We start from the raw sequence: 27,333 nt of genomic DNA, 5'->3' as shown, positions 1-27,333 counted from the left end.
GTGTTCAAGGCCAGGCTGGAGGGGGCTTTGAGCAACCTGGTGTCCCTGCCCATGGCGGGGGGGGTCGACTAGATGATCTTTGAAGGTCCCTTCCAACCCAAACCATTACATGATTCTGTGATCAGTGGATCATACCTGGCTTCCTCACCACTTCTGCTATCCCAGCAGGGACAGGCTGCACAGGTCTGCCACAGCTTGTGCAGACCAGCTACCTGCAACAGGAGGCTACTCCGAGTCTGCATTGCTCAACAAAATGAAAGCTTCATTATCAGCATACCCAAATCTGGACAGGATGCTCAAGGACAATGTGCTGAGGAAAAAGACAGGCACCAGAAGTCATAATAATGAGTGCTTCAGGAAAGCCAGTGTGGGTGGGACAGCATGCGATCCCTTTTGACAATTCTGCCAGATCTGCCCCCTACCAGACTTACAATTCAAGGGTAGAAAAAATACTTTTTATATAACATAACATTGTACAATTTACAAAATATTATATATGACATTTTATATATATATGCATACACATATATAAAACTTTTCTATATAAGGAGATTAATATCTGTGAGGTGAAATCCACACATAGTTCCCTCTTTATGGATCCTCACCAGCAATAAAACATGAATCAGACTGTCTAATAAACAGCAACAGCAGAAATAATAAGCAGAGGAAGCAGCTGATCATGTAACAGATTATGGTGTGCCAATAACGAATTGCTGCCTTAATATATTTTCCTAAATTCATCTTCATATGCCTCACTAACTAAGTATAAGAATCCTCCACAAGGGCTCGATGTGTACAACAGTTGTCAGGTATTATCCAATTCTTACACAGTCTATGACCTATTTCCTAAAGGCCAGAGTTGAGAAGAAGGCAGGTCAGCTGAAACTTTCTCCAAGAACCACAGTGATAGATTTCACAGATTGCAGTTCATAGTGGAGTTCTATCATAACAGGAAATAACCCCAACACTCCAGAAACAGAACAGTCAGTAAAATTGCCAAGTGAAAGTCAAGAGTAAATACAAAGACTCCAAAACTTTGGAATCTAGCTGCTCTCTAGCAAAGCAGTGATCAGGGCAAACAAAGCTGAGCATTTGTATGTAGTGAAAAAAAAGTATTACTGAACCTGGTAAGTTAGAATCTGTTATTTTCCAGACAACCTGCAAGACCTGTCTTCACTCCCAATTATTTCAGGTGACCCTTTGGATACCATATGGTAGAAAAAGGTTATATTAAGTAAGCTTTAGTCCATTTCTTCAATCATAAGTTGTTTCCATTCAGTACAAGCAGGATGCAGTTGTATTAAACTGTGATACTGGTACCTGGAGGATAACAGCAAAGTATTTTAATGCAACAAGCTACCACTCACTTGCTATTCTGTGAATGAAAAGATGGAAATGATGCTATAAGAAGGAAATAACATTGTCTTGCCAAGACTAGAATCATCCAGTGAGAATTTCTTCCCTCACACTAAATAAAACTACCAGACATATTGGTTCACTTTCTCTGTGCCTCATTTTCTTCAGCCTTTTTGAGGAAGGACACTTATGGTGTCACCACCATAAATGGCACCATCAGCAAACAATCAAGCTATTTGAAAACCCATTTTGTACTAGCACTTCCAGCTCCAGTATTCACTGACTGCATACACAAAAAAAACTGTAAGCATTTCTGATCCAATTGATTATGAAATAGAAAAAATCATTCCCATCACTTTGCAGCAGGCAGGCAGAAGAGCAAGTGTATTTTCAACAGCTCCTCCCAGCCATCAGAAGTGAAAAATAGAAATTATCATTATGATCTTTTTGTCTGATCTCCTTCAAAAGGTCAGGGAAAGATGAATATTATGAGCTCATTTCTGCAAAGCAGAATAGAAAAGGATCCTGTCTTATAAAAAGAACAGCTGACCACAGCTTAAGTTAGACACAGCAGAATTGCTAAACCATTCAAACTGCATGGTGGGCTGGTTTGTAATTGTTTTCCATTTCCTTTTTGTAACTGAAGACACAAAAAGGAATACAGTTAAAAGCTGATCTCCAAATCAAACCCTAGACTACCAACTCAAGTCCTTAGCTACTAAGGCTACTCCACAGGAAACATGGTGAGAAATATAACAGGATCCGATTCCCCTGCTACATCAGGTCTCTAGGAGAGAAAGGGTCTACGTGTGCAGATCAAGCTGTGGGATGACAAGTTGTTATTTTTCCCTGAATCAGCACTAGGAGGGCAAACAACAGTTTTCTGCCAGCCTATGAGAGCATTCTTGTAAATATAGCAGATACACTGAAGCCATTCATACCCCCAGTATGGCACTGCAGCCAAAACTCATGGTTAAGACAGCAGCCTTGTCCTTTGGCTTAACTGAAAGGAAAGTTGTCAGAAGTTATAAAAAAAACCAAACAACACAGAAAATGTGACAAAGACTTGGAATGTAGTACTGGAAAAAACATTAGAAACGAAAGCAGTTAAGCAAATATACAGTCTTTTTTCCCTAAAAATTATTGCCTTAAAATACTGAAATATGCAAAATCCAGATTGTAAACAGGTAAATTATACTGTGCTTCAAGGGCAAAAATCTACAACAACTGCTTGCAGACAATAAACATATGATTTGGTCTAGCAGCTCCTAGAATAGGAATCAGGGCGATTTAGAAAGGAAGGGAAGTCAACCCTTTGTTTTATCTGAAGGATGCTTCATTCAGAGTAGTCATATCAGATTGAAACATTTGTCATTGTATTTCACTCACAGATGGTTTCTCCCCCTCACAAACAATATACAGATCGCACAAGAAGATAATGAGACATGATGTCCAGGTAAAGGAGGGGTAGAGGAATAAAACTTCATCCTGGAAAAAAGAAACAAAAATAAAGAATCCTGTCTTTTTCAAGTAGCTCCTGAGCAAAAGCAAAGATTTTCCCCACCCCTACCACTCTTTTCTCATTTGACCTTGCTCCTGTTGGGTATTTAACAAACTTCAAGTCAGGTCACTTTGACTCATGCCTTAACATTACCAGGAGAGTGTCATTTAAATTCACCCACAGTGTAAAGTCCCATCTAAGTATAAACAGAGCAGTTTCTTTAAAGGCATAGATCTGCCCCTCAGCACACCACATCCCCACACACCCTTCTCCCCACCACCCCACCCCTTCACTGCATCTCATGTCCGTAAGAGAAGCAACAACAAGCCAACAGAAAGGCCAGCAACGAGGAGTTTAAACTACGGATGTAATCTCTCCAGTAGCACTCTGCCCAAGAGCATTGTAACTTCAGCTGTAGCCACTCCTGGGTCAGGACCGATAAGCTAATGGAGAATGAAGCAATCCATGTCACAATGTAAACAGTTGTTTGGCTACAGGGGGAACAATACAAACAAATGGATCTGTTCATAAATCATCATTCAGGCTTGTTGTAGAACAGAGAATAATATGTTCCAGGCCAGAAATGACAGTATTTCCAAGAAGACGGTAGAAATTCAAACAGCTTCTATCTTCTTCCACCAGTCTGCCCCACTGACACTCCCTGTTCAGTTCTACAGAAGCAATTGAAAGGGCCTGATTTTTCAGGAGCAAGATACTCTAGAGGTAAAAGGACATTGGTGATTGTGGCAGGGGACAACCTCGTTATCATACATATGCTTTCCTCCAACACCTCAAAAAAGTCAACGGCAGCATCTCTGCAGCGCAGCCAGGGAAGCAAAATACATAAAAAACCAAAATACAAGCACAAAACCCCCGAGTCCTACTCCTACTTTTTCCAGCCCTGCAACCCGAACCAACCAATTTCTCCCCCAACCGCACACTTCACTTGTGTCAGAGAACACTGCCTGTGGGTGTCAGTCCACAGCCCCCCTTAGTTATTATTCGCACCCCCTCGAAGAGCGGCTGCTGCCCTCCAAGGCGCTGAACTGCTTCAACACGCCTCAGCTCATTTATGGAAACCACGGGGCAGAAAACACGCGAGTGACGGTGGCCGCTTTCACGACGTGCCCGACAAGACCCGCTGGAAGCCGCACCACCGGCAGCACCCTTGCCCCGCAGGCAGCCCGCCCTCTGCCATCCCTCCTCACAGCCGGGTACCGCTCCCAAAACCGCCCCCCCCCCCCCGCCCCGCCCCCGAAACACCACTTTGCCGGCAAAAGGTCGCCCACCGGCGCGGCTCGGAGCTGGGTGCCAGGGCCAGCCCCCCCCCCCCCCCCCCGAGGGGGGGGCAGAGGGGCACGGGCGGCAGAAATCCCGTGGTTTCTGCCCCGGGGGAGGCCCCGCAGCCCGCGCGGGAAGCGGCGGGCAGAGCCCTTTACGTAAGGGCGTGTGGGTGCCCGGCGCGGCTCGGCGCCGCCTCCCGCCGCCCCACCGCCGCGGCGGGGAGCGGGGACACCCCCTAAGCCCCCCGCACCCCCGCCGGGGCTCAGCGCGGTCGGCGGAGGTACCCACACACACACACCCTCACCTCCCGGCCGCACCCCTCCTGCTGCGCCCGGCTCCCGCCGCCCGGGACGCCTTACCCTGCCGCTCCAGCCTCTGCCGGCACGGGGCGGCCCGCGGAAGGTGCGCGGCCCCCCGCGCTATCCCGCCGAGCCGCGGCCGGCCGCCCCCGGCATGGCCTCCGCTCCCCGCGGCGCCGTCAGCCGCGGAGCCGGAGTGTGCGCGGCGGGCGCCGCTCCCGGGCTTTTCTCCGGCGGGGGGCGGGGGAGGGTGGGGTGAGGGCGGGCGGGGGCGGGCGCGCCCGCAGCTAGGCGGGCGCCATTAACGGCCGCGCTGCCGCCGCCGCCGCTGCCGCCGCCGCCCGCTTTGAAGCGGCCGCCCCGCTCCGCCGCGCCGGGCACTGCGGCGCCCCCAGGCGGCGGCGGCCGGAGGCGCCTCCCGGCCCTGCGGGCGCGGGGATCCCGGGGTTTCCCGCTTGGCAGCGCCGGGCGTGTTCCCTGGCCGGGCCGGGCCGCGCCGCGCCGCGCCGCCGGTTTTCCCGTTCTTTTTTTCATCTCGTTGGAGGAGGGTTCGCATCGCGGGGGGCCCTGCCGTGACGGCCCGCGGCCCGGCAGGTCACTCGGCGGCAGGAGAGAAACAGCCGGGGATGGATTTTACAAAGGAGGGCGGAAGGGTCTGCCTCGCTTGCGAGGCGGGGAAGAAGGGAAACGCGAGGGAACCATGATGGGCACGGCTGTTTGGCAAGCACCGTTCAGCAAAACCGGCTGCTTTCCCGTTGTTGGTTTAGGTACGGAGCAACGACCGGCTCGCTTCCGTAACACGCGGAGGCGCAAAAGGGAAAGCACCGAGCTGGGGAGGGGGGTGGGAGCCGCCAGGCTGATTAACTCAAAGGCACCTTACGCCCTCGCCCGAGGTGGAGCGGGGCTGACGGACACAGCAGCCCCTGGGGGCACCTTGCGGTGGCCGTGGGGCCGGGAAGGCGTGAGGCATCTTGCTGCAGCTCCGCTCCTGGGCCCCTTCGCTCCAGGAGAACGTGCAGGGGAGAAAAAAAAAAGGCTGGCAAGGGCAAGGGGGGGAAAAGCTAAGCCTCCCACCGCTCCCAACCAATTACTGTGAAAAGCCCAGTTGCAGGCTGTCTGGTGCAGGAGTTTACACCGCAGCCTGAAGACGGGAGAAGAGCTTGAGAAGCCACCAGTCTACTCCTCCGAACTGACGAGTTTTTCTTTCTTATTTCCCATAACTGAAGATAATCTTCTCTTCTCCTCAGATATTTATGGATAGTTGTGTCTTTCGTAATGGCTGTCATCTGAACAACACAAGGTATTTTAACTGTCTCCTCCCGGCACAGCCCAGTCCACTCAAGCTACTAACAGATGCTTTTCATCTCAAGGAGGATCACCATGACTGTTCTCCAATTTGGGCCTAGATGCTGCCCTTGGCACCGCACAAGCAGCCCCCCGTGCTAAATACAGACTGCCTCCAGAATGACAGACCTCTTGTGAATGCAGTCACACCTTCTGCTAGTACAGTTCTGGGCTACATTGAAACAAAGAAAAGAAAAAAAAAGAAGAAATTACAGGCAAACTAAAGAAAACAGAAACATTTATTGAAACGTGCAACATACTCGTGAAATATTTAGCACTACTTACATGACAGTCTCATTTAAAAATTCATCTTTTGTAACATTCAAATAGATCAGCATCCTTCACACGGAGAAAGAGGGCTTCTTAAATTGCATCTTCAATGAGTTTTACTCATTACCCAAGGTACATTCACAATTTTAACTGAAGTAATTCTCCCAAACGCTCATTCTCTACAAATTTTACAAATAGCAACAGTTGCATAACGCTAGTAGACTACAGTGTAAGTTCCTTCCCAATTCAGCATCTTTAGCAAGTGCTTAGCTGCAGTCCTCTGAGATTACACATGAAAATACAGTTAAGCATATCTGTGTTCACAGGACTTAAATTTAAATCCTGACTCTTCAGGGCCACAATGTACCTGTAATCTCTAAGCCCTGTTGAATTCGGGATTATTTTTCTAGTCCCATGCTGAAAAGTTCAGCTTAACTACAGAATGAAAGCCTAAAGTCCATCTGTGGCCTGTGAACTGAGAATGGTGTTTATAGATATAAAAAAACACCAACAAACAGCAACAAAAAAAAAACAACAAAAAAACAGGTTAATCAAACTGTAGCCAAAAAAATTGTTGAGATTTTACACAAAAATTAATTTTGCATATAAAAATACCAATAGCTACTCATTAACTTCAGTGATTGTCTGTCAAACTTCATTATGTCAAATTCTTCATTTCCAATGTACACAACTGGCATTTCCTTTGGAAAAGAGTATCACACAGAGCAGAAACTTTTTCTTAATTATGTATGGTAGCAAGAAGCTATGTAAAATGCTTAAGATTTTAAGAAGATAAGAGCTAAGAACCTTCATAAAAGCCATCTTCAATGTCTTTGCATTATTTACGGGATTTTGACATTTTCAGCTCCAGGTCGTTTATCCTGCAGCTTCCTCCGTAGGCACAGAGGATCTCTTGCAGCAAAAGAGTAGCCAAGTACAGAGTAAAATGCAAAGCACAGAACGGCAGCATTTCTGGATCTGAATGGGAGTTTGTGTACCTCACATCTGCGTGCTGTGATACGGCTGGCATTTTCTGCAGAAGCAGCAAGCTGGTAGATGTTCTGGTACATTGATGCACTAAATCTTTCCCCATGCTGGGACTGAGCCAGCAGCAAAGGCAAATGCTTCTTTTCTATCATGCACCAGAAATACTGAGGAAGAGGCTAGATTTAACATTTAAGCAATGGGAACGCAGAGGAAGTCAAACCCCACAGTTACATAAATTTGCTACTCAGTAGTTGCTACTCAGGCAGAACTCCAACTGAGGTCAGCGAAAGAGCTGCCAAAAGACTGTGGGGTTCATGTGTGTGGGCCACATTTTAAATGTCACTTCATATTAATACAAGAAAAAAAATACTGAAATGTAAGTGTCTAGGAAGTGTTGTGATTGCAAAATGCAAAATACAAAGAGACAAAAGAGCACCACTGAGACAGTATACCTACAGCTAGGATAGTAAAAGTAGAAACTGAAGGAACTACGAATGGAAACATTTTCACAGTGTATTCAGAGATGCTCCTTCCTTTATTCAGAAGTAGCAGCTCCTACTTAAGCGCTTTCCGCTTCAACTTTGAAGATGCATTAGGTGAATGCAAAAAGTTTCTCTCAAAAAGTCTTAAAAAAAAAAAAAAAAAAGCAACTAGCATTATCAGAAAAATGAAAGAAGGTGTAATTTTCTCTACGTGGTACATTTAGCACATGCTGGCTCCCAACTGCTGCAAATATTTAAACATGTGAGACAGTCCAGGCATTGAGTTCAATGGACAGGATGAATGATTAGTGCCAGCTCACTTCTGCTTTGTGCAATGCTTATCCCTATGCCTTTCATACAGAGCTTTGGAGGGGGTGGGGAGAAGGGATGGGACTAGCTAAATTTGGAAAACTGCCATTATAAAGCCATAACAATTGCCAGAAAACCAAGAATGAGGGCAGCATATTAGATTACTGTTTTTGCAGGGGGGTTTGACACCTCTCTATTTTATATTGATGCTGCCAGCTCTTAAAATCAAAGGCAGCTGTCAAAAAAACTGATTAGTTTCACTTAATACCTGCATGTTTGTAACCAACAAGCAAGAACAATTACTGAGCCAAGCAACCTTTAAAACAAGGTTACATGATACATGAACTTTGTTGTTTGTAATTTCATGGCTTAGCAAAATAAAAAGCATGCGAATAACAGCCAGCATGCAACAGAATGTACATGTTAGGTGTGCTACGTAGTATTAATTAATTTCAGAAGGAATATTCATCAGAACTGTATGTACAGGGAGAGAAAAATATGTTAAAATAATAATATTTGCAGATAAAAGAAAAATTGAGGAAGATATTAATAAAATGCAAACATCGTTTTCACTCTAAATATTTGTTAGAACTAACACCATTGCCAATGTGAAGTAGGAAGTTGCTTGTCACTGGCTAAAACTCACTTTTATGTTTTAGGACAAATATTATCTTCTTTTGTGACTGAAAATACATTTTCACAGAAAATTACATCCCCCAACATATTTGCAAATATCCCATGTGTATATGGAGGAGAGGGAGAACAACAACAGGCGGTTTTACGGTTAAGTCTTAAAGAATGAAAATTGCCTGTTTTTTCATCTTGATTTCCTTTTAAATATAGGATTACAGATAACGATTCCTAGATTCTGACCCTCTACTACCCTTGAAAAAGGCAGGGGCTGCTTCCAAAGGACTGCCAGCTGGCCCTCTGGTGATCTCGTGAGGAACTGCAACCCACCTTTCCATATGAACGAGGCAGAACACGTTCTCCAGTAAGAGTTTCCACTTATCCATCGATACAAATGTTATAATGAATTAGAGATTGGGGTGGATTTTGGTTTGTTTTCTGGCATGCACACTTATGTATCATTTTAAAGTCGTTTCCCGTGTGACATTATATTAACGGTTTGCCCTTAAGTCCTTCATATAATGGACTAGAAAGTTGCTTTCAGAGATCTATTTATATGAAAGCTCTGAAGGGACTTGGTAATGTTCAACCAAACAATAGATAAGAACATAACCTACATTCTAAAAACATTTAACACATTTATGTATAGAACATCAATCCATATAATATACCAAGTGTAGATAAAAGCATTAGATACATATATACACGCACATATATACAAACCCATTTTCTTTACATAATGCACGTGCCCTAACTCAGTATATTGAGCTACCAGTCCAGTTTCATGTCTGCTTTACTCCACACATACTTTCCTCCTCTGTTTAGGAACATCTTCTCATCAAATCCACTGACTTTTATAGCTGCTTCTACGCCAACATCTAGGATGGACTTGGAAGGCTCTTTCCGTCCATTTCTACAGTTCAGAAAACGCATCTGGAACATCAATAGATAAGACATTAGAAAGTCAATTTGAAAAAGATTAATTCTTCTACAGAATTAAACAGGTTGCACTGCAATCCCACAAAAGCCTATATAAGTGCATGAACAGTTTCACTGTAGCCCTTAGAAGGCTCAGAAGCTCATGGTTAGACACATTGACACGTCTTAGCAGGAACAAAGCCATACCATAATTCCTGAACATTAAATGTTTGCTCTTCAGTTACATGTAACTAAGTTGGCTCTTTGAAACTGAACTTTCAGGAAAAGTTTTGTATTTTTAAATTAAAGAAAAACAGCAAAGATACACATCTACACTTTAAGATTCATGATGCAATGATTATACGTGCAACCTGACAGCAAATTCTCCTTAGGTCATACTTATATTCAAGTTCTCAGTATGTTTGATGGGAAGAAATTATATCTATTCCTTGTGCTACATGGTAATATTCTTTTATAGAATGCACAGTAAATTGGATTGGTTATCACTGTTGTATACATACATATATTAGCATACAAATACAAAGTAACGAACAAGGACTTACATATTCATCCAGAATGAGGTATGAATCCCTCATCTGTAATAGATCAAAAGAAAAAAACCAATTAATATACAAACCAAAATTCCATTCTAGTGAAAAATCAAGGACAAAACAACTATTCATTCAAAGCCTGACCCAAATCTTTGAAACAGGCAGTGTTTTACCACTATTTCAGTGAGCTTGAATCAAATTTATAGACCTCTCAAGCATCTCATTGAAATGTGCATGCCCAATTGGATAAAGGTATTTTAAATAATACCCAAGTTTTCTATTAACTTCTACACCAGCAGAACTTACACTGGTTTGCATTTATGTCATTTTCCAAACAAATGACATGCCCATTTAAGCTGGGGTGTTTAATTATGATCCCAACAGACAAAGGTGTTCTCCCAGCATAAAGGTAAGTTGCCAGCTCAAAAAGGTCTCAGGTCTGCACCAGGAAACAGGCCAACAGCTGAAATAAGACATTTTTGCTCAGCTAACTGCGCATCTCCTACACGATCGTCCCTAAAATTCTCTGGGTAGCTGTAGCTCGCTGCTGTGTAGAACAAGAAATCTCTTTGATCAATTTGGTGTCCATCTTTCACCCAGGTTTAACAGAAATCAGAGGCAGTCTTCTAGAACCAAACCTACTGAGGGAAGTCTATGCTTTTTTCCTAGGACTTCTTACAAAAAATTGGAGAAGCAGTTCTGGGTTCTCATCTAAACACCTTCTTTGATGAGTGCTCTCTCCCACCAAATGCCTTAAATGCTACACTGCACAGTCCCACTTTTGTGTCTTTCACAGTAAAGGCAACCCAGTCTGCTCACTTGAGCTCTCTGTACATTAAGAAGTAAATTGTAAATGGAGAGTCTTCATCTGTGGAGAGGAAAAGGAACACGAGATGGGAGATTTAAGGCACTCCTGAACTTGGTTGAACTTATTATCTCCTTATTCAGTTCTTAACAGTGAGTCTTCTAACTCTCCTCATGCCATGTATAGAGTCTGTAGGCATCTTACAAAATGTCCTCAGCTCCACCCTTAGGCACTAAAGTCCTCTACTGCAGCTGATGTAAGCTGGATGGCAGCTCATCAAGTTAACTGCTGGGCTCTGCAGTAGCACAAGGAGTCTCCTGGTGAATAAAGAGCCCAAATATGCAGTCCAAAGGAGTTCAGACAATGTTAAAAATGTGACTTTATTGTGGGAGGGAGTACCCAGTAAGGTATGTCAGGCAAAAATACTAGTTCCTGTTCCTCAACACCCAACATAACGCTGACTGGGATGATATATTACTTTGCGTAGGTTGATGACACTGCCATAGCATAACATCATGGTGAAACTCTATTAGGAAGCTACGCTTAAAGTGTGCTTACATTAATATTCAACATTTTCAGGATCTTGTGCCCTGGTGGGGAAGAGTTGTTCAATTCCAAATGGCTTAATTATTGTTTAGAGTTCACCATTCAGCTGTGGAAAACTCAGTTCCAGTTTCTGTGCTTATCCTTTATACATCCATCTCACTGAGCAGAGGCCCACATGATGCTCTGAGAGAACTCCGGCTGTTTTCCACAGGACTGGGATCAATCAGTTTTTACTCTTCTATTAATAACTTTGTGCTCAATAAAGAGCCTTAAAGAAAATTTAAAACCTTGGTTTCTGCCATCACAAAACCAGTTGCTGACAAAATCATACTGTACCTCTTCTAAGCCAATACTAAAAGGGAAACTGTTAATTGCCTTAAAAGCCTCTAGTTCTTTTCCATCTTTGCAACTTTATTTGAAAATAAAGTTACAAAAGGACAGTTTCAATCTTACCTTCTGATTAGATTCAGGTACCAAACAGGAGACACCTTTGTGGCGATCCAGGAATTGTTCAAAGTCTTCATCGCTGATAACAAATTTCTCTGCTTCTCTCAGGGCATCCTCACCAGTGTTCTCCCCTTCGATGAGCAGGCACTGGAATACCTGAAGACAGAAAGCACCTGGTTAAGATTTTATGTTTTCACTTGCCTTGAGGAGAAGCGACTGTCACCATGACAAAAACCTTCAGCTGTCTCAGTAGCAATGTCTTTAATTTTTCTTTCAGTGGAGCCACACCGACGCAAATTGTCGTAAGTGAATACTACACAAAGGGCATGGTGCAGATTTATTTTTAGCAAATTAATATTACAGCATTCTAAATGTAATTATACAGTCATGCTTCCTGATCAGGTTTCCACAGAAATCTTAACTGCTCTGGCCTTAATAAGGGCACAGATAATCGAAGCTCAAATAAACTTTTGATTGAACCTCAGTTGGTATGTCTGTATCATAAGTGCCAGTAAGTACTATGTACAATGCAGACTATCAAGTCAATCTTTATTCTTAAAGATTTTAACCTGATTCATGACTAAGTTTAACTGGCTTCAGATGGTCACAGAAAAGATAGGGACGACTCCCCGGGAACAAAATGTAATAGTTTGTCTACTTAACAGCCTTCTTCTAAAGGCCAAGTCCTCAAATACATTCAGAATAGACCTTGGGAGAAAAAAAGGTGCCTTTGCCATCAACATGCTCTGTAACACCAGTAAGAAAGTAGGCCAGGAAGCTTGATGAAATATTAAAATGTCGTATTTTCCTTACACTCCTTTAGTAGGACCAAGATTTCACTTACAGTGATATTTTTTCCTAGGAAATCATGTGTCTATACCAATTTCCATGAAGCAAATAATGAGAATTATTCCACAAGTTCTCCCATATTTATGTCACATTATCGCTACCCATTTTCAGACTGATAAGGTATTTAACACACTTCTAGTAGAAAATATCATATGTGCACACTAACCACTAATACTCTATAACAGAACATTAATGTCTAATCTACACTTACATATTGCTAATGATATATTAACTCTAATGTAGCATTGTACACTAGCTTTTCCTCTTTTTCTCTACATCATGACACATTTTCAAATGTTAAAGGTCTTCTATCTTATTTTTAATATCATAAAAAACCTAGATCTACATACACTGAAATAGTAATTTCCTGTAAATGTCACAACAAAAAAAGATTCTTGACATATTGGGCTCCATTTAAGTGCAGAAAGAGACAGAACCTGTCCCAAGACCATGTAACACTGACAAGAAGTCTGCTACCACCAGCCCAAGCTGGAGCTGGAGCTGGAGATCTGACTGAGGTCATGAGGGTTTCAGACAACTCCTGGACTTCATTATTACTTTTCTCTGAACAGGAAACTATGGTATACAACACTACTTTCTTACCTTCCAGCGCACGGGGTTGAGTGCCTTGATCTGCTCATTCATATCTTCCTCAACATTAAACCTGTTGATCACTGAATTTATTTTGAAAGCAACACCATACTCTCGGCACCACTGTCTCAGTTTATGCAGATTTTCCACATGGTTCTTCTTTCCTTGACCACGGCCAATTAAAACGTTGACATTCTCATCAAAACTATCACATGAAATTGCCAGAATGTCTAAATATTCACCTGAAAACAAGTTTTAAAAATGTATTAATATTCAGTCCCTTGGTTAAAAGCTGTCAGGAGACTGCCCACTTTCACTTCCTTGTGATCTGTCACCAAGTGCCATGTAAATACAGTTCTGTGGAGTACTCACATGAACCACAAAAGCCGCAGCAGCAGCAGCAGCAAAACACGTTTGGGGGGGGGTGGGTGGGTGTGTGTGTTTGTGTCCGCAGCGTTATGGAGACAGTCTGAGCTATTATTTTATTATCTTATTATACCAAAGAGGCAATAGTACAAACTGCTTATGTTCATAACGTATAATTAGCAGTATTTCACCGGTTCTTACGTTTGGTTTGCGTTGACTGTAAATGAACCACTAACAAACCACCTCCCACTTGCACCAAAACCCATCTTTTGGTGAGGCTGCCCCGAGGAGGATCCCAAACCCCGACGGTGCTTCTGTGCACTGTCATTTCTCCTTACCGTACTTCTTGAACCACCGTTCTCTAATCAGGCTGCCGTTGCTAACAATGCTGACGCTTGGTAGCTTCAACTCCTGCTTGCAAAACTGGACCAGTTTGCCCACATATTCGCCTCTGTCCTGAAGAAACGGTTCTCCTCCCGAGAAATTGATTTTCTCCATTCCTAGGAAAGGACCAAAGGAAGATGCTGCGAACCTCTGCCTGCCTATCGCCTGCTCCTTCCACACGACCGCAGCCGTAGGAAGAGGGACACAGGGACACCCACCCCCCGCGATAACTTCTTCGACGCCACTTGCTCCTGCCGGAACGCGGCCCCCCGCCCCGGCTCCCACCGGGGGAAGCCCCCACCCCCCGGACTCACCCGCCTCCTTGAGCATCGCCAGCCCCCGCTTGGCCTCCTCCAGGGGCAGCACGAAGGAGGTCTTGGCCGTGTGGAAGCAGAAGCCGCACTTGTAGTTGCACTGCCGGGTGAAGTGGTAATTGACGCTGGTGGGCGTCGGAGGTGCGTCGTCCTCCCGCTCCCGCTCCCGCTCCCGCTCCCGCCGGGGGCCCGCGGGGGCGGCGGGGCTGGGGGCCGAGACCCGGCGCCAGCCGGGCACGGAGAGGGGCAGGGAGAGGGGCGACAGGCTCCAGCACAGCGCGCCCAGCCGCCCGCGCAGCGCCGCCAGCACCGCCCGCGCCACCGCCAGCGGCAGGCGGCCCAGCACGCCCAGCTGCATGGCTCGGCTCGGCTCGGCTCGGCTCGGCACGGCACGGCACGGCTCGGCTCGGCGGTTCACTGGGACTCGGCGGAACGGGCTGCAGTTCAGTTGGACCCGCCTGGGCTCGGTTCGGCTCGGCTCGATCCGGCCGGGCTTGGTTCGACTCGACTCGACCCGGCTTGGCTTGGCTCGCCTTGACTGGGCTTGGCTCGGCTGGGCTCGGCTCGGCTCGCAAGCTGCTGCCAGACGCCCGACGCTCCGCGCTTAAGAGCGCGGCGGCCCCCCCTCCCCTCACCCCCCCTTCTCTCCCCTCCTGCCCCGCCGTGCGCCGGAGCGCGGGGAAGCGCTCGGTTTCGTTTTCCTTTCTCGCAGAAGGGAAACTTGGCACCGAGCCGCGGGCGATGGCTCGCTGTTTTCTTCCCCCCCCCCCGACCCCGACCCGCTTCTCGGCCCCGCAGGGCCATCACGAAGCCCGCCGGCTGCCCGGGGCTGGCAGCGGGTTTGAGCGCCTCTGGGTTTGAGCCCGTCGAGCACCTTGTCGTGGTTTAAGCCCAGCCGGCAACAAAGCACCACCAAGCTCCTCGCTCACTCCTGCACCCCGGCCCCAGGGGGATGCGGAGGAGAAAACATAAAAAAACCACTCGCGGGTCAAGACAAGGACAGGAAGGGGTCACTCACCACTTATGGTCATGGGCAAAAGACAGACTCGACTTGGGGAAAAAACAAAATCAATTTAATATACTACCAATCAAAACAAAACAGGATAATGAGAAGTAAACCCAAACCTTAAAACACCTTCCTCCCCCCTCCCCCTTCTTCCCGGCTCATCTTTACTCCCAATTTTCTGCCCCTCCTCCCCCCCAGTGGCAAAGGGGGACGAGGAATGGGGGCTCGGGTCAGTCCATCACACGTTGTCTCTGCCGCTCCTTCCTCCTCAGGGGCAGGACTCCTCACTCTTCCCCAGCTCCAGCGTGGGGTCCCTCCCACGGGAGACAGTCCTCCATGAACTTCCCCAACATGGGTCCTTCCCACGGGCTGCAGTTCTTCACAAACTGCTCCAGTGTGGGTCTTTCCATGGGCTGCAGTCCTTCAGGCATAGACTGCTCCAGCACAGGCTTCCCATGGGGTCACAGCCTCCTTTGGGCATTCCCCTGCTCCCCCGTGGACCTCCCTGGGCTGCAGGGGGACAGCCTGCCTCACCAGGGTCTTCCCCACGGCCTGCAGGGGAATCTCTGCTCCGGCGCCTGGAACACCTCCTCCCTCTCCTTCACTGACCTGGGGGTCTGCACAGGGTTTTTTTCTCACATTCCAATTTCCTCCCCCACTGCAGGCTTCCCTTCTTAAATCTATTCTCCCAGAGGCACTACCACCGTCGCTGATGGGCTCGGTCTTGGCCAGCAGCGGGTACGACTTGGAGCCAAGGAAACTTCTAGCAGCTTCTCACAGCTGGCCCTGCAACCCTTCCCCGGTACCAAAACCCCACCACACAAACCCAAAATACACCTGAGGACCCCTTTTGATGTGTGTGGCCTCAGTGACTTCAGTTCTGGTCAAAAATGGTGTGACTCGTGAAGTAGGGGGAAAGCTGAGCTTCTACAACTGCGCTGCACCCTCAGAAACAGCCATGAGCTCTTGCAGGTTTAAACAGGTTTGCATTGCGGAGCACTCCAGGTTAGGGAGCCTGATGACTTCAGATTCATTGCAAGAAAATACTTGAAGGTTCTTTAATTCTTGTTCTCCAGTACTGCCTAAAGCACCTCAAGCAAAGCTACTGCACCAATTTGAATATAGGGTTAGCCGTAACAGCAGGAAATGTTGGCAGCTGCCTGAGGTGACACATTGGCAGGGCAGATGGCTGCTGCCCCCTCCCACGGAAACACCAGGGGAGACTGGGACCAAGCTGCCAATTCCCATCCTCCTCAGTTCCTTGGTGGCACAGCAGCTATTGCTGGAGACACCTCCCTCATAGCACCAGTTGCCATCAGCAGTCCTCCAGTGTGTAGACACACCATGAGGTCCTCTGTGACCTTATGCTGCCTCAGTCAGTCTGTCCTCATTCTTGCATGGGCACTTTACTGTTGCCACTGCTGCCAAAGTATGGAGCCATACTCAAATCTCAACACCTAGCAACTGCATGTTGGCCATGGCAGGCTTCAATTGGAGCTTCCCTCACTTCCACTGAACTGCCAGAGCTGCTAATGTAGCAGGACAGTCTTTCCCTCATGTTGACTTGGGTTTTTTTCTTTTTTTTTTTTTTTTTTGAAAAAGGGGTAGGAGAACTAGCTTCATCCTGTTTGCAAATTTCAATGGGAAACAAAACCTGCTTGTGAATAAAAAGTGTTGCCATTATGTTAATTAGTACTGTCATTTGCTGTCCTTAAACTCCATCACCTTTCCTTCACTTTCCTGGAGATGATCTACTGGCTCAGTAATGTCTGGATCGGTGAATAACGGGGCTTCAGGTTTTTCCCTTCAGCCAGTTTTTTTGTTATCTCTATCAGCTTTTTCTTGCTGGAATGGATTCATGCCAGTAGGGCAGGATGGGACACTTCTTGCTGTGTCTAGCCCCAGTAATGCCACCTCACAAATGTATTCTTGCAGCAGGATGGGAAACATCTCAGTTCCCAAGGCTTTCCAAAAGTGTCTCAGAGCTTACCAGCAGAGAATATTTCAGTGAGTTACCATGGGAGGAATTATCCATGTACCCTTATAGTTCCTTGAGGTTTACGTTAAGACAGAAGCTTAAGGATGAAAGAAGGATTTTCTAATAAAGTAAAGGGTTTGATGGTGACAGACTGGAAAATGGAATTGCAAAAGGAGGAAGACAAGGCAATGCAAGTTTAGACTGAAACCTGATATTGAAGTTCCTCCTTGGTTGTTTCAGTGTTTCAATTAATTTGGAGAGGTCTGGTACGCTCTGTTTCCCCATCGCTCCATACATCCCTTCTGTTCCATGTTAGGAACTCTATCCCATGTCACATCTTCTCTGGTCCCAGTTCGAATTCCTTTCTCACCTCATTCCTATCTTTTGTTCAGGTCAAGTTGAGCCAATGCAGATACAGGGAGTACAGCCTTTCTCCCTCCTTTGAGGTAGAAAACTTGTACTAAGAATACTTGTGGTAAGCACGAGATCCTAAAGATAATCACAAGTCTTCAAATTGTGCATCTCAAGAAATCTCAGAAGGACAGACATCACATGCCTATTATAAATGATCTCATAAGCACATTATAAGTGATCTCATAAGCATATTACAAATGAGGAAGGAAGCACCACCAACTTGGCTCAGGAATGCTTTTAATCAAGGTTACATCAAGGAGGGGAAAAGGAAAAATGAAAGTAAGCTCTTCTGCTTTAGTCAGCAGGGAGGGGAAAGGCAACAGTGGCATCAGGAAAAGAGGAAAACAGGAGAGCAAGGAGCCAGACAGGTCAGTGAGGAACACGGCTAGCTTTTCAAGTGCTTTGAAAGCAAAACTTGGCTGCAAGTCAATTGGACCTCACAAAAAATGAATGAATTAGAAAAGTGGCAGATAAGCCTTAGTGTGCATAAAGGTAAGGCAATGCTTGTAGGAAAGAATAATCGAACCCTTGTGTACCTGATGCTGAGCTCAGTAGTGGCAATTACATCTCAGGAAAGAGATCTCAGAGTCGCTGTTGCTACCCCTCTGAAATCAATGGCTCTGTGGGAGGCAGCAGCAAAAAGCTATCATCCAGAAAGGTATTGAGAACAAGGCAGATGGTGTTATTCTGCTGCTCTGTGAAACCTCAGTACGTGTAGCCATACCTTGACTAGCAGTACAGTTCACATCTCCACGTCTCGGCAGGACCTCATGGCGTTAAAGAAGTTATCCCTGCATCTAAATTATCAAGGGGATGAAGCATCTGCCCTACAAGAGATGGGGGCTCTCATTTCTGACATGACAAAGCTGAGTGAGCTTTAAAAAGCCATGAGAGTGATAAATATGCCAAATGTTGAACTGTTATTCACCAAAGTCAGTAATATTATTAGAAGGGGCACTTGTTGAAACAAGTAGGATACGAGTTTGAAACATATGGAAGAAAATTTTTTTTACATAACAGGTTGTGCCTTGCTGGAAGTTGAGACTACAGGGGTTTGTGGAGGCAGACTGTATCATGGGGTCAAAAAGGGATGTATGAGCAAGGGTCCATAAATAGGTGCTAAAAGGAAGAGATGCAGATGTGCTGTCTAACATTCCTAATTTGGTGGCTGTGGATGCTGGAGGAGCATGAGGACAAGGAGAAGGGACCATGGAAAAGCCAGGCTTTTGCACAGCATGTCATTCTGCCAGACAAAATATTGGGCAAGAAGAGCCACTAGTCTGACTCAGTAGTGCCTATTACTATGTTCTTAAAATTACCATCTATTGGCTTCTTGTATAAGGAACCATGTTTTACCCTGTGTCTTCTGGCATCCATACCCAGCTGCCATAGCCATGTGTTTGAGTGATGTGGAACGACGCAGGAGTTCTCAGGTTTGAAAAAGGGCATGTTTCGCTTTAAAGAAAGCCAGTTTGGGTACCTGCTGCTGCGACTGTATTGAAGAGCCTCCAAGGCTGTGTTCCCAGTTCCTGCTCTGGCCCAGTCTTCCACCAGCTTCCTTAGCATGGGCAGTTTCAAACTGGTACAGGGGATCTCTAGCTAACGGATACTGCCTACCAGCTGCTTCCTTCTCCCTGCAGGTATACTGAGCAAAAGATACTTGTGCAGCATGTTTGAGCTGACCAGAGGAAGACATCAAGTTCCTGAGGAATTTCTTGTAGAGTGTACTCGCTTGTAGAGTATATTCTTCCAGAAGATGCATCAGAAGCTTAACTGTAGATATCTCCAAGTGGCAGTTTTCCAACTATTGAAAGGGAGAGATAGGAAGGATTCTGCAGAGGTGCAGTTTCTCCTACATTTCCAGTTACATATTTTGAAAACTCAAACATTTTGGGCAACACTAGTCACAGCAGCTGACGTGAACCTAACTGTTGTCACTATTTCCAGTGCTTCTGGTTCCTGCCCCCGAGCTGGTGAAGGCTGAAACTGGCCATCCCAAAGTTCTGAAAGCACTGCAGGCTAGTAAAAGTCCATATTACTTCCAAAATCACCCAAGGCCTTCGGTCTTATTGTCAAGGCACTGGGTAACAGGACAATGGGGTTAAATTACCGGACAGCTCGGTGCTACTTGGGCACCGCGACACGGCAAACCAGTCACCCCAGTATTGGCTTCTGGCTTGCTTGCCGCTTTGGGCCGGCCCGAAGCAGCGGAGCGCATTCGCGCTTCTTCTTTCCGTTTTTTTTTTCGTTCTTTTGAGCCCACCAGGATCGCCCCACGGCAGTCCGTGGGAACGGGACCCTTTTTTGCTGGAGGGGGCGGATCCCGAGGCTAAGACCGGACTGTTTCACTTTCACTTCCCGCCCGTCCACGCGCGGAGCCATCGCCCGCGGGGGCCAAGCCCGTTCGCTCCAGCGCCGCCGAAGCGGGGGCGGGGAGCCGGGAGCCGGGAGCCGGGAGCCGGGCGGGAGGGGGGGGGGGGGAAGGAGGAGGCAGCAAACCCACCCGCCCGCCCGCCCAGCCGCAGCCCTTTCCGCGCAGCCAGCCGCTTCCCCGCCCGCCGGGCTCAGTTTCGTTTCCCGCCGCCGCCCGCCCCGCCCCGCCCCGCCCCGCTCCGCTCCCCTCCGCTCCGCCGGCCCCGTCCCCGGGCGGCGATGCTGCGGCGCTGCCCCCCGGGGCCGCCGGGCCCCCAGCCCCTCCGCCGGGCCCTGCCGCCCGCCGCCCCCGCCGTCCGCCGCCGCCTGCGGGAGGTGAGCGCCCGCCGGGGCTTGCGGGGGGGCGCGGGGGCCGGGGGCCGGGGCCGCGGTTCGGGTCTGCCGGCCTCGGAGGCAGGCAGGCGGTGCGGCGGGCGGGCGGGAAGGGTCACGTCTGTGCTTGCAGTGCGCGGCGCGGATCCCGGAGGCCGGCGCGGTCCTCGAGCTGCTGGAGCGATGTCCCGAGCACCAGAGGAAGGGAAGTTTCCCCGTCGTCGTTTTCGAGGGGCTGGATGCCACAGGTAAGGGCAGTGCATGGTTGGAGAGCCGCAGGCGAGACGCGGTTGCTCCCGAGAGCAACCGGGAATGGGTCTGAGCCAGGCGGTAAGGCTTACGGATTGAAAGCTTCCTGGAAAAGTGTGCCGGGTCTGCAAGAATGAGGAATACCAGCCTGTCTTCTCTTACTTGTAAAAGACCAAACAGCCCATGCTGATTTTCGGTCAGTGGGACGTTCAGTTTCGTTCCGTAAATGAAAGACTACAAAGAGCAGAGTGCTGGAAGTTAAATTTCTCGTGCAGATGATGAAACACGCTCTTACCGGAGAGCCTTCAAATAAACGAACTAGAGTAGTGGTGGTCTGGGAAACTGGCAGCAGTTTGTCTCAGAGAGAAATATTAGTTGCCTCCAAATAACTTTGTTTTCTGACTTTTCAGTTAAAGGGAATTGAAAATCCCCTCTAAAAAGAAAGGATTGGGTGACAGCGCGGCAACATCCACACGAACTGTGACCTAGAAAAATGTTGTAAATGGATATATAGAGAAATTGCCATTCATTTAAGGGAGTGAAGGCTGAAAGCTGGCAAGAGGGAGGGGTGGAAGGCCCTGAGAGTAGGAAGTGGAGTAACAATTCCTGCAGCCAGGCTCCTAATCATTTCCCACTGAAAACCTTATCATGACACACTCAGGTCACATAGTCACGTGTCAGAACATGGGCTCCAAGTGAACAGACAGGAGCATTTTTCAGTTTTTAAAACTCAGTTTTATCTGACATGTAATATAACAAATGTTTCCTTCTGTAAATGAAATGCAGGCAAAACCACTGTAACCCAGTCTGTAAAGGACACCCTGAATGGCGTTCTGCTAAGGTCCCCACCAGCTTGCATCAGCCAGTGGAGGACAATATTTGATGATGAGCCAGCACCCATTAAGAGAGCATTTTATGCTGCGGGCAACTACATTCTTGCTTCAGAAATAGCGAAAGCATCCACTCAGGCACCTGTGATCATTGACAGGTTTGTATATTTAAGAATTCCTCTTATATCAGTGCCATCATACAGTTGTTCAGTGTTACAAGTAGAAGTTGTCGATGATAGTCTCTGGGTTTCTTCTGTTTTTTTAAAGTGCTACCTCGCAGATAGTCAGATGAATATTAAATCAATATTAAATCTTTTAAAGAATAATACGTATGATAACAGTAAGATGAGGGACTTCCACCAGCCCATAACTGGCTTTAGGACATGTGAAAAGTGTTACATCTTCAGTGAGAAATAGTGGAGGCATGGACTGTGCAGCCTGAGCCAAACCAGGGATCTGTGACAAACCTGGGGAGAATGAGGGCTGCTGATCATGGCTATCTCTAAGATGCATCTGAGATACGGGTGGATTAGAATGACTGAGTTTTAGGCAGACTTACTCTTTGAAGATGGAAAACCAGAAATATGCCTCCCACTTTTGGGGGTTTGTTTATGTCACTTCTTGTTTTGACTAACTGTGTAGGCAGCTTTCAGTATTACTCTTAAGAAAGAAAGTCTAGATGCACTTTGAAACCCCTGGCTTGTTTCAGTAGATGTACTGTAGCCTCCCCCCACAACACACATATGCAGAAGTTGTTTGCGTAGATGGGAGTGCTATTTTTAGCCAGCCGCAAAAACACTGAAATCTATGAAATACAGTGCCTCATAGTGGTGGGACCATTAAATGCAAGTGAAATGCGTAACCATTAATGAGCTGTCTTCAATCCCTTGAGGTTGAAGACTGCATGTTCTCTACCAAATCTGTTGCATGTAGTAGGGGACAAAAAGGGGACTCAAAGTACTGGGTTTTGACATATATTGTAATTCTTCTTTTGACCTTACTCATTGTATGAGAAGACCTTCTCTTGATAGGAGTATCTGGAACACTCTTTGCATAATGAGTAGCTTCTACCATATGTCTTAATTAATAATTCACAGCAATTCTGAATATTGCATTGAGTATTATCACTCTGTTAAGAAATAATGGATGGCACAGAACTATTCTTTACATTTCCCTTCAAAATCAGTGTCACCTACCTCGTCATTATTGCACTTGTCATTACAGTGACATCTGTCTTCTATATTACTGAAGAAATAGTGTCCTCTTTAAAATTTCTCTCTCCATTCTGTATTTTCCTTACAGATACTGGCACAGCACAGCTGCCTATGCAATTGCCACTGAAGTAGATGGGAAAGTCCAGGATCTTCCACCAGCTCACGATGAGGTGTACCAGTGGCCTGAGGATCTGCTTAAACCTGATCTTGTTCTTCTCCTTACTGTTGACCCTGAGGAGCGAGTCCAAAGACTTCAGCGTCGGGGGCTGGAGAAGACAAAGGAGGAAGCTGAGCTGGAAGCTAACACCTTGTTTCGCCAAAGGTACACTTTTTTGTGGAATAAGAGGATGGAGGCAGTCTTGGCTCCTGTGGGATCAGTAGCAAATGTCCCACTCACATTATCGGGACAAGGCATTCCTAAGTCTAAGCTTTTGGGTTGGGTTGTTTTTGGAAAGGATTCATGGCTGACAAGGAGGGTAAATTCCGTCACTTCTGATTGAAAGTGTTTGCAGGTGAAGAACTTCATTCTCCTGTGAAGGAGCTTCGAGTTAAACTACTTGTATCTTGCTACTTGCTGCTTTTATTGTAGCACCTTTCTTACTGAGATCACGAAGGAGAGAAACCTAAAAATTCCAGACCTAGGAGGCAAGAAGTTGAAACACATAGCTTCCCCAGAAAAGTCTGGAATTGATCTCCAGATGAAGAGAATAAAATTTAGATGTCTTTAGTCGTGCTAAGTGTCTCAAGTGCCAATATAAGTCAATACCTTCAATGGAGCCTTCAAAGTGATTCAGTTCACCACCTGCTTGTTGCTCAGTGATCTAAGCATAAGTATCTAGAGCCATCTGATACGATCTGAGACATCTGCATGAGGCTGGCAGATGTGATGAAGAACCTGTGAACGCTTTCTGGACCAGCAACTGGAAGCTAAATGAGATGGTCCAGAGCATCTCAAACAGTACTAGATACATTTGCTTAAGCAACTGAATTGCACCCTAGCTATCCTACTTCAGGGTGTGCTGAATTGCTGTCTAGGCTCTGCCAAATGTATTGATCAGATCACCATCATCTACGGTGGACACTTAAATACCTAGTGCTTGTGTAGATACCTCAGTCTAGACACCTGAATGTTTGGTGTCTGTATCTACAAACGCAAAGCTGAAATCTACCTCTAGGGTTTTAACATTTCTGGTGATGATATACCTTAAAAATATCCATTGCTTAATTCTGACAGAAACTCTGTGTGAACACATGGTTCATATAGTGGGACCTGCAGAGGGGTGGGTGAGCTAAGGAACATGCTGCCATTTAAGAATCTTTCATGTTCTCATTCTGTTACTTCTTCATCCCATCAGAAAGCCTTTGGTTATTTCCACTTATTAATTATGTCAACCTGGATGTGAGAACATCCAGAATCTTGCTCGATTCCTCTCATGACTTGTGGCCTGAATGTTTGGCATTATTAACTGTGGGACCATAGAAAATGATATTCACATCCTCACAGGCTAAATGTGGGAGAGCTCTGCATTATGAGAAGGCTAATAGTCTAAGCGAGGAGTTTTTCCTCCTGTATTTCATCCCAGTATTCATCTGGTTAGCAAAGTTGATCAGAGAAAAGGGTTGAACGATGTGTCAATTCTGTAATCCAGTCAGTGAACACACCTACACAATGCCATGCCATATAGTTCAGAGACACCTTAGCAGGCTCCAAATAACTTAATTCAGGTGTTAGAAGCAGGCTGTCCACTGTACTGCTATACCAGACGTTACCCAGTGCCAAGCTGTAAAGAAAGAAATACTTAATGCCATGCCATGTGAATACGGATAGAGCTCTGGGAAGCAGTGTCAAGGAAACTATGCATTCTGAGGCTTGCATTGTAATAGTTACTATTGGTTTATTGCTCTTTGCAGTAGATTTCATTCTTAACTTCATATTAGATTTTTTTTCCTTTGTCTCTGTAGTGTGAACACTTTCTTCTGACTGATGACTAATGCCATTTCATATCCCTGCAATTTGAAGTTTCATTTCTCTTGTTTTGTTTTTAAACAGGGTTGAAGAGTCATACAGGAGGATGGTGAATCCTGCATGCCAAGTGGTTGATGCCAGCCCCTCCAAGGAAGAGGTTCTCCAGACAGTGCTACAACTAATTAAGAAACACTGTGCTTTGTGAAAGCAACTTCTGTGTAACAGCACTTCAAAGATACTTTTTAGTGCACTTAAAAGACACTCTTTATTGCCCCTCTGGGTTTGGTACCTGAAAGTGCACTGTGATGGGTTTTGTCCCACAGGAGAATCTTCTCTTTCTTCTGTCAGCAGTTATCTGTGCAGGTTATCTGTTTCACTGCTGCCTACTGTTCTTTTCTGTGTAAAGCAAAATACTACTCATGTTATTCAGCATTCTTAGTAAAGCCACAGACATACCACAGTCTATTGGGTCTGGCTGAGACAGAGCTGATTTTCCCCGTAGGAGCCCTCCCAGTGCTGTGCTTTGCATTGGTACCTAGAAAGGTGTTGGTAACACCCCAGTGCTCTGGTTACTGCTGAGCAGGGCTTGCACAGCATCAAGGCTGTCTCTCCAACATTCCCCCTCACCAGTAGTCTGGGGGGTGGGCAGGTTCCTGGGAGGGGACACAGCCGGGACAGCCGACCCGAACTGACCAAAGGGATGTTCCATACCGTATGATGTCTGCTCAGCAATAAAAGCTAAGAGAAAGGAGGAGGAAGCAAGGGCATTCGTTACTTACATTGGTCTTCTGGAACAACCACTATGAGTACTGAAGTCCCAAGAAGTGGCCAGACATCGCCTGCTGATGGGAAGTAGAGAATAAAATCTTTTGTTTTCCTTTGGTTTCGCATGCGACCTTTACTTTTGCTTTATTAAACTGTCCTTATCTCGACCCACAAGCCTTTCGTTATATTTTCTCTCCCCTGTCCAGCTGAGGAGGAGGAGTGGTAGAGGAGCTTTGGTGGGCACCTGACGTCCAGCCAGGCTCAACCCACCACATACGGTCATGTACAAGGTACCTCAGAGGGCTCTCTGACACTGACATTTCAAGATGCTATCGTGTTGCACCTTCATCACCAGGAGAACCTGTTCCTGCATCCATTGTGTAGCAGAATTCACTGGACTGCAGCAGGAGCATGAGATGCCCAAGGAGAGGCTGGAATGTCATCCAGCAGTAAAACAATAAAATGATCCTAACATTTAGGCACAGGCAATCCAGTGGCCCAGTGTTGCTGGAATAGAGGATGAGCAGCTGCTGCTGTGATGGGCATCCTGGGAAAAATGTGTCGTAAGTGAGGGCCAGTAAGCACCTAGGCCGCTAAGTAATCAAGTCCAAGCCTGTCAGCATATGCAACTGAAATATCAATTCATTTCAGAGGGAAACAGGAGAATGCTGGCATATTAGAAACAGACCTGAGAAGAACTGAAATTAAAAACATTTTACAAATGATTGCTAAAATATTTTTCTACAAAACATTTTCTCTATCCTATTAGTGTTTGTTAATGTGAATTTGTGTTCTTTTGAGAGAATATGAAATGGGAAACTGCAGACAATCTGGGCAATGGGAATGATTGTACCTTTTCACTTCACCTTTTCTTTCTTGTTTTTGCACGTTGAATGTGGAAGCAGGCTACCATCAAGTTTTCAGCTCTGCAACGGCTTATTTTTATGTACGTTAGTTTCACTGTTGTTACTCCTAAGTGTAAAACTAGACATATGAATAAGCCTTCGTGGGGTCAGAAATGGCCTGCAGATCCGGAAGGAACATGACTAAAAGGTAAATTTCAAATAAAACACTGTTTTTACTTCCTTTCCTGTGTTAAGCAAATGCAATTATCAATCAATCTGTCCTGTAAACAAAAATGTCCTCAGTGCTGCAGTTCCTATATACAATCTGTATATGCAAGGTGATAGAAAGGAAAACTTCAAAAATACATTTTATTCATGCACTGTTTAATGTTTGTGAGTATATGCTATTAATATCACACCTTTATACATACTAGTAATATATGCTGTTGTATTTGGTGTATTATTTGTATAATAGTAACCTTGGGATTTGCTGTACATGCAGACTGAAAATACATAGTTGTAGGTGCTCCTACAATTGTGAAAGCATTGTGAAGCATTGTGGAGCATTCAGGTATTCAGTCCTGGATATAGGAAGTTCACATATAGAGGGCATCACTGCACATGGACGTTTAGGGTACAAATAGTGTGCCTGCCCTGAACATTGTGTAGCCTTAGCATTTCTGGGTAAGAGATCACATGGCCTAAGAAACACCACTAAGTGACTTTTCTCCTTATGCAAACTTGCACATGAAGCCAGACTGCTTGGGGTTTGATGCTGAGTTCTTAAAAGTGTAGGTTTGTATTTAAAAGAGTGCTGATAATATATATGCGAGTGGTGTCAGACACTATTAATTACACACATGCAGTGCATATTCATAGTCCATGTTTGTCTTTAACCCGAAGCTCCTTAGGCAGACTAACAGAACAGCAGAGCAAGGTAGACCAAACATACATTCCCTTCCTCATGTCTTTGTTAGAATTAAAGGTCTGCAAGAGGTGGTGTGCCACATGCAGTATGTTAATATGCATAATCACTCCCATACTTCCCATTTCTGTGGCATTTCTGCCACATTTTTGTCCACAGTGTC

At 46.0% G+C, this 27,333-nt stretch overlaps 3 protein-coding genes across 7 annotated transcripts in view; 1 reads left to right on the top strand and 2 right to left on the bottom strand.

Annotated features, from left to right (window-relative positions):
* The window catches only part of RNF144A (ring finger protein 144A), a 65,798-nt gene extending 61,192 nt beyond the window's left edge, over positions 1–4,606 (bottom strand). For 3 of the 5 annotated variants that reach the window (XM_049818552.1, XM_049818555.1, XM_049818556.1), the window contains exon 1: positions 4,501–4,606. The gene's annotated coding sequence lies outside the window, so the exon portion shown is untranslated. Of the gene's footprint in view, positions 1–2,745; positions 3,067–4,123; positions 4,289–4,500 lie in introns of those variants that run through there. The other 2 variants (XM_049818557.1, XM_049818553.1) reach the window with 2 other exon arrangements.
* A 1,382-nt stretch (positions 4,607–5,988) lies between these two features.
* RSAD2 (radical S-adenosyl methionine domain containing 2) lies at positions 5,989–14,843 on the bottom strand. The gene is made up of 6 exons (XM_049818551.1): positions 14,234–14,843; positions 13,874–14,035; positions 13,182–13,411; positions 11,736–11,885; positions 9,944–9,976; positions 5,989–9,395 (listed from the first exon to the last, which is right to left on the bottom strand). Exons 1-6 carry the CDS (start codon positions 14,589–14,591, stop codon positions 9,231–9,233), a joined length of 1,098 nt encoding a protein of 365 aa, XP_049674508.1. The 5' UTR covers positions 14,592–14,843; the 3' UTR covers positions 5,989–9,230.
* A 5,425-nt stretch (positions 14,844–20,268) lies between these two features.
* On the top strand, positions 20,269–25,574 carry CMPK2 (cytidine/uridine monophosphate kinase 2). The gene is made up of 5 exons (XM_049818559.1): positions 20,269–20,379; positions 20,510–20,624; positions 21,412–21,613; positions 22,758–22,991; positions 24,720–25,574. The coding sequence occupies exons 1-5, from the start codon at positions 20,284–20,286 to the stop codon at positions 24,838–24,840; spliced, it is 768 nt and encodes a 255-aa protein (XP_049674516.1). The 5' UTR covers positions 20,269–20,283; the 3' UTR covers positions 24,841–25,574.
* The last annotated feature ends 1,759 nt before the right edge of the window (positions 25,575–27,333 follow it).

The sequence above is a fragment of the Accipiter gentilis genome, chromosome 16 (assembly GCF_929443795.1).
Source record: "Accipiter gentilis chromosome 16, bAccGen1.1, whole genome shotgun sequence".
NCBI classification, from domain to species: domain Eukaryota; kingdom Metazoa; phylum Chordata; class Aves; order Accipitriformes; family Accipitridae; genus Astur; species Astur gentilis.
Note: the sequence above shows the minus strand (reverse complement) of the source record. Positions and strands in the feature narration are given on the sequence as shown.

What these genes read in the sequence shown, in the direction of transcription:
- RSAD2 (XM_049818551.1), bottom strand. Translation starts at nt 14,591, where the DNA reads ATGCAGCTGGGCGTGCTGGGCCGCCTGCCGCTGGCGGTGGCGCGGGCG. An exon ending in TCAACCCCGTGCGCTGGAAG is followed by an intron (nt 11,886 to 13,181) that starts GTAAGAAAGTAG and finishes TTCTGTCTTCAG; the next exon opens with GTATTCCAGTGCCTGCTCAT. An exon ending in TACCTGAATCTAATCAGAAG is followed by an intron (nt 9,977 to 11,735) that starts GTAAGATTGAAA and finishes GATCTATTACAG; the next exon opens with ATGAGGGATTCATACCTCAT.
- CMPK2 (XM_049818559.1), top strand. Translation starts at nt 20,284, where the DNA reads ATGCTGCGGCGCTGCCCCCCGGGGCCGCCGGGCCCCCAGCCCCTCCGC. An exon ending in TCCGCCGCCGCCTGCGGGAG is followed by an intron (nt 20,380 to 20,509) that starts GTGAGCGCCCGC and finishes CTGTGCTTGCAG; the next exon opens with TGCGCGGCGCGGATCCCGGA. An exon ending in CGAGGGGCTGGATGCCACAG is followed by an intron (nt 20,625 to 21,411) that starts GTAAGGGCAGTG and finishes AATGAAATGCAG; the next exon opens with GCAAAACCACTGTAACCCAG.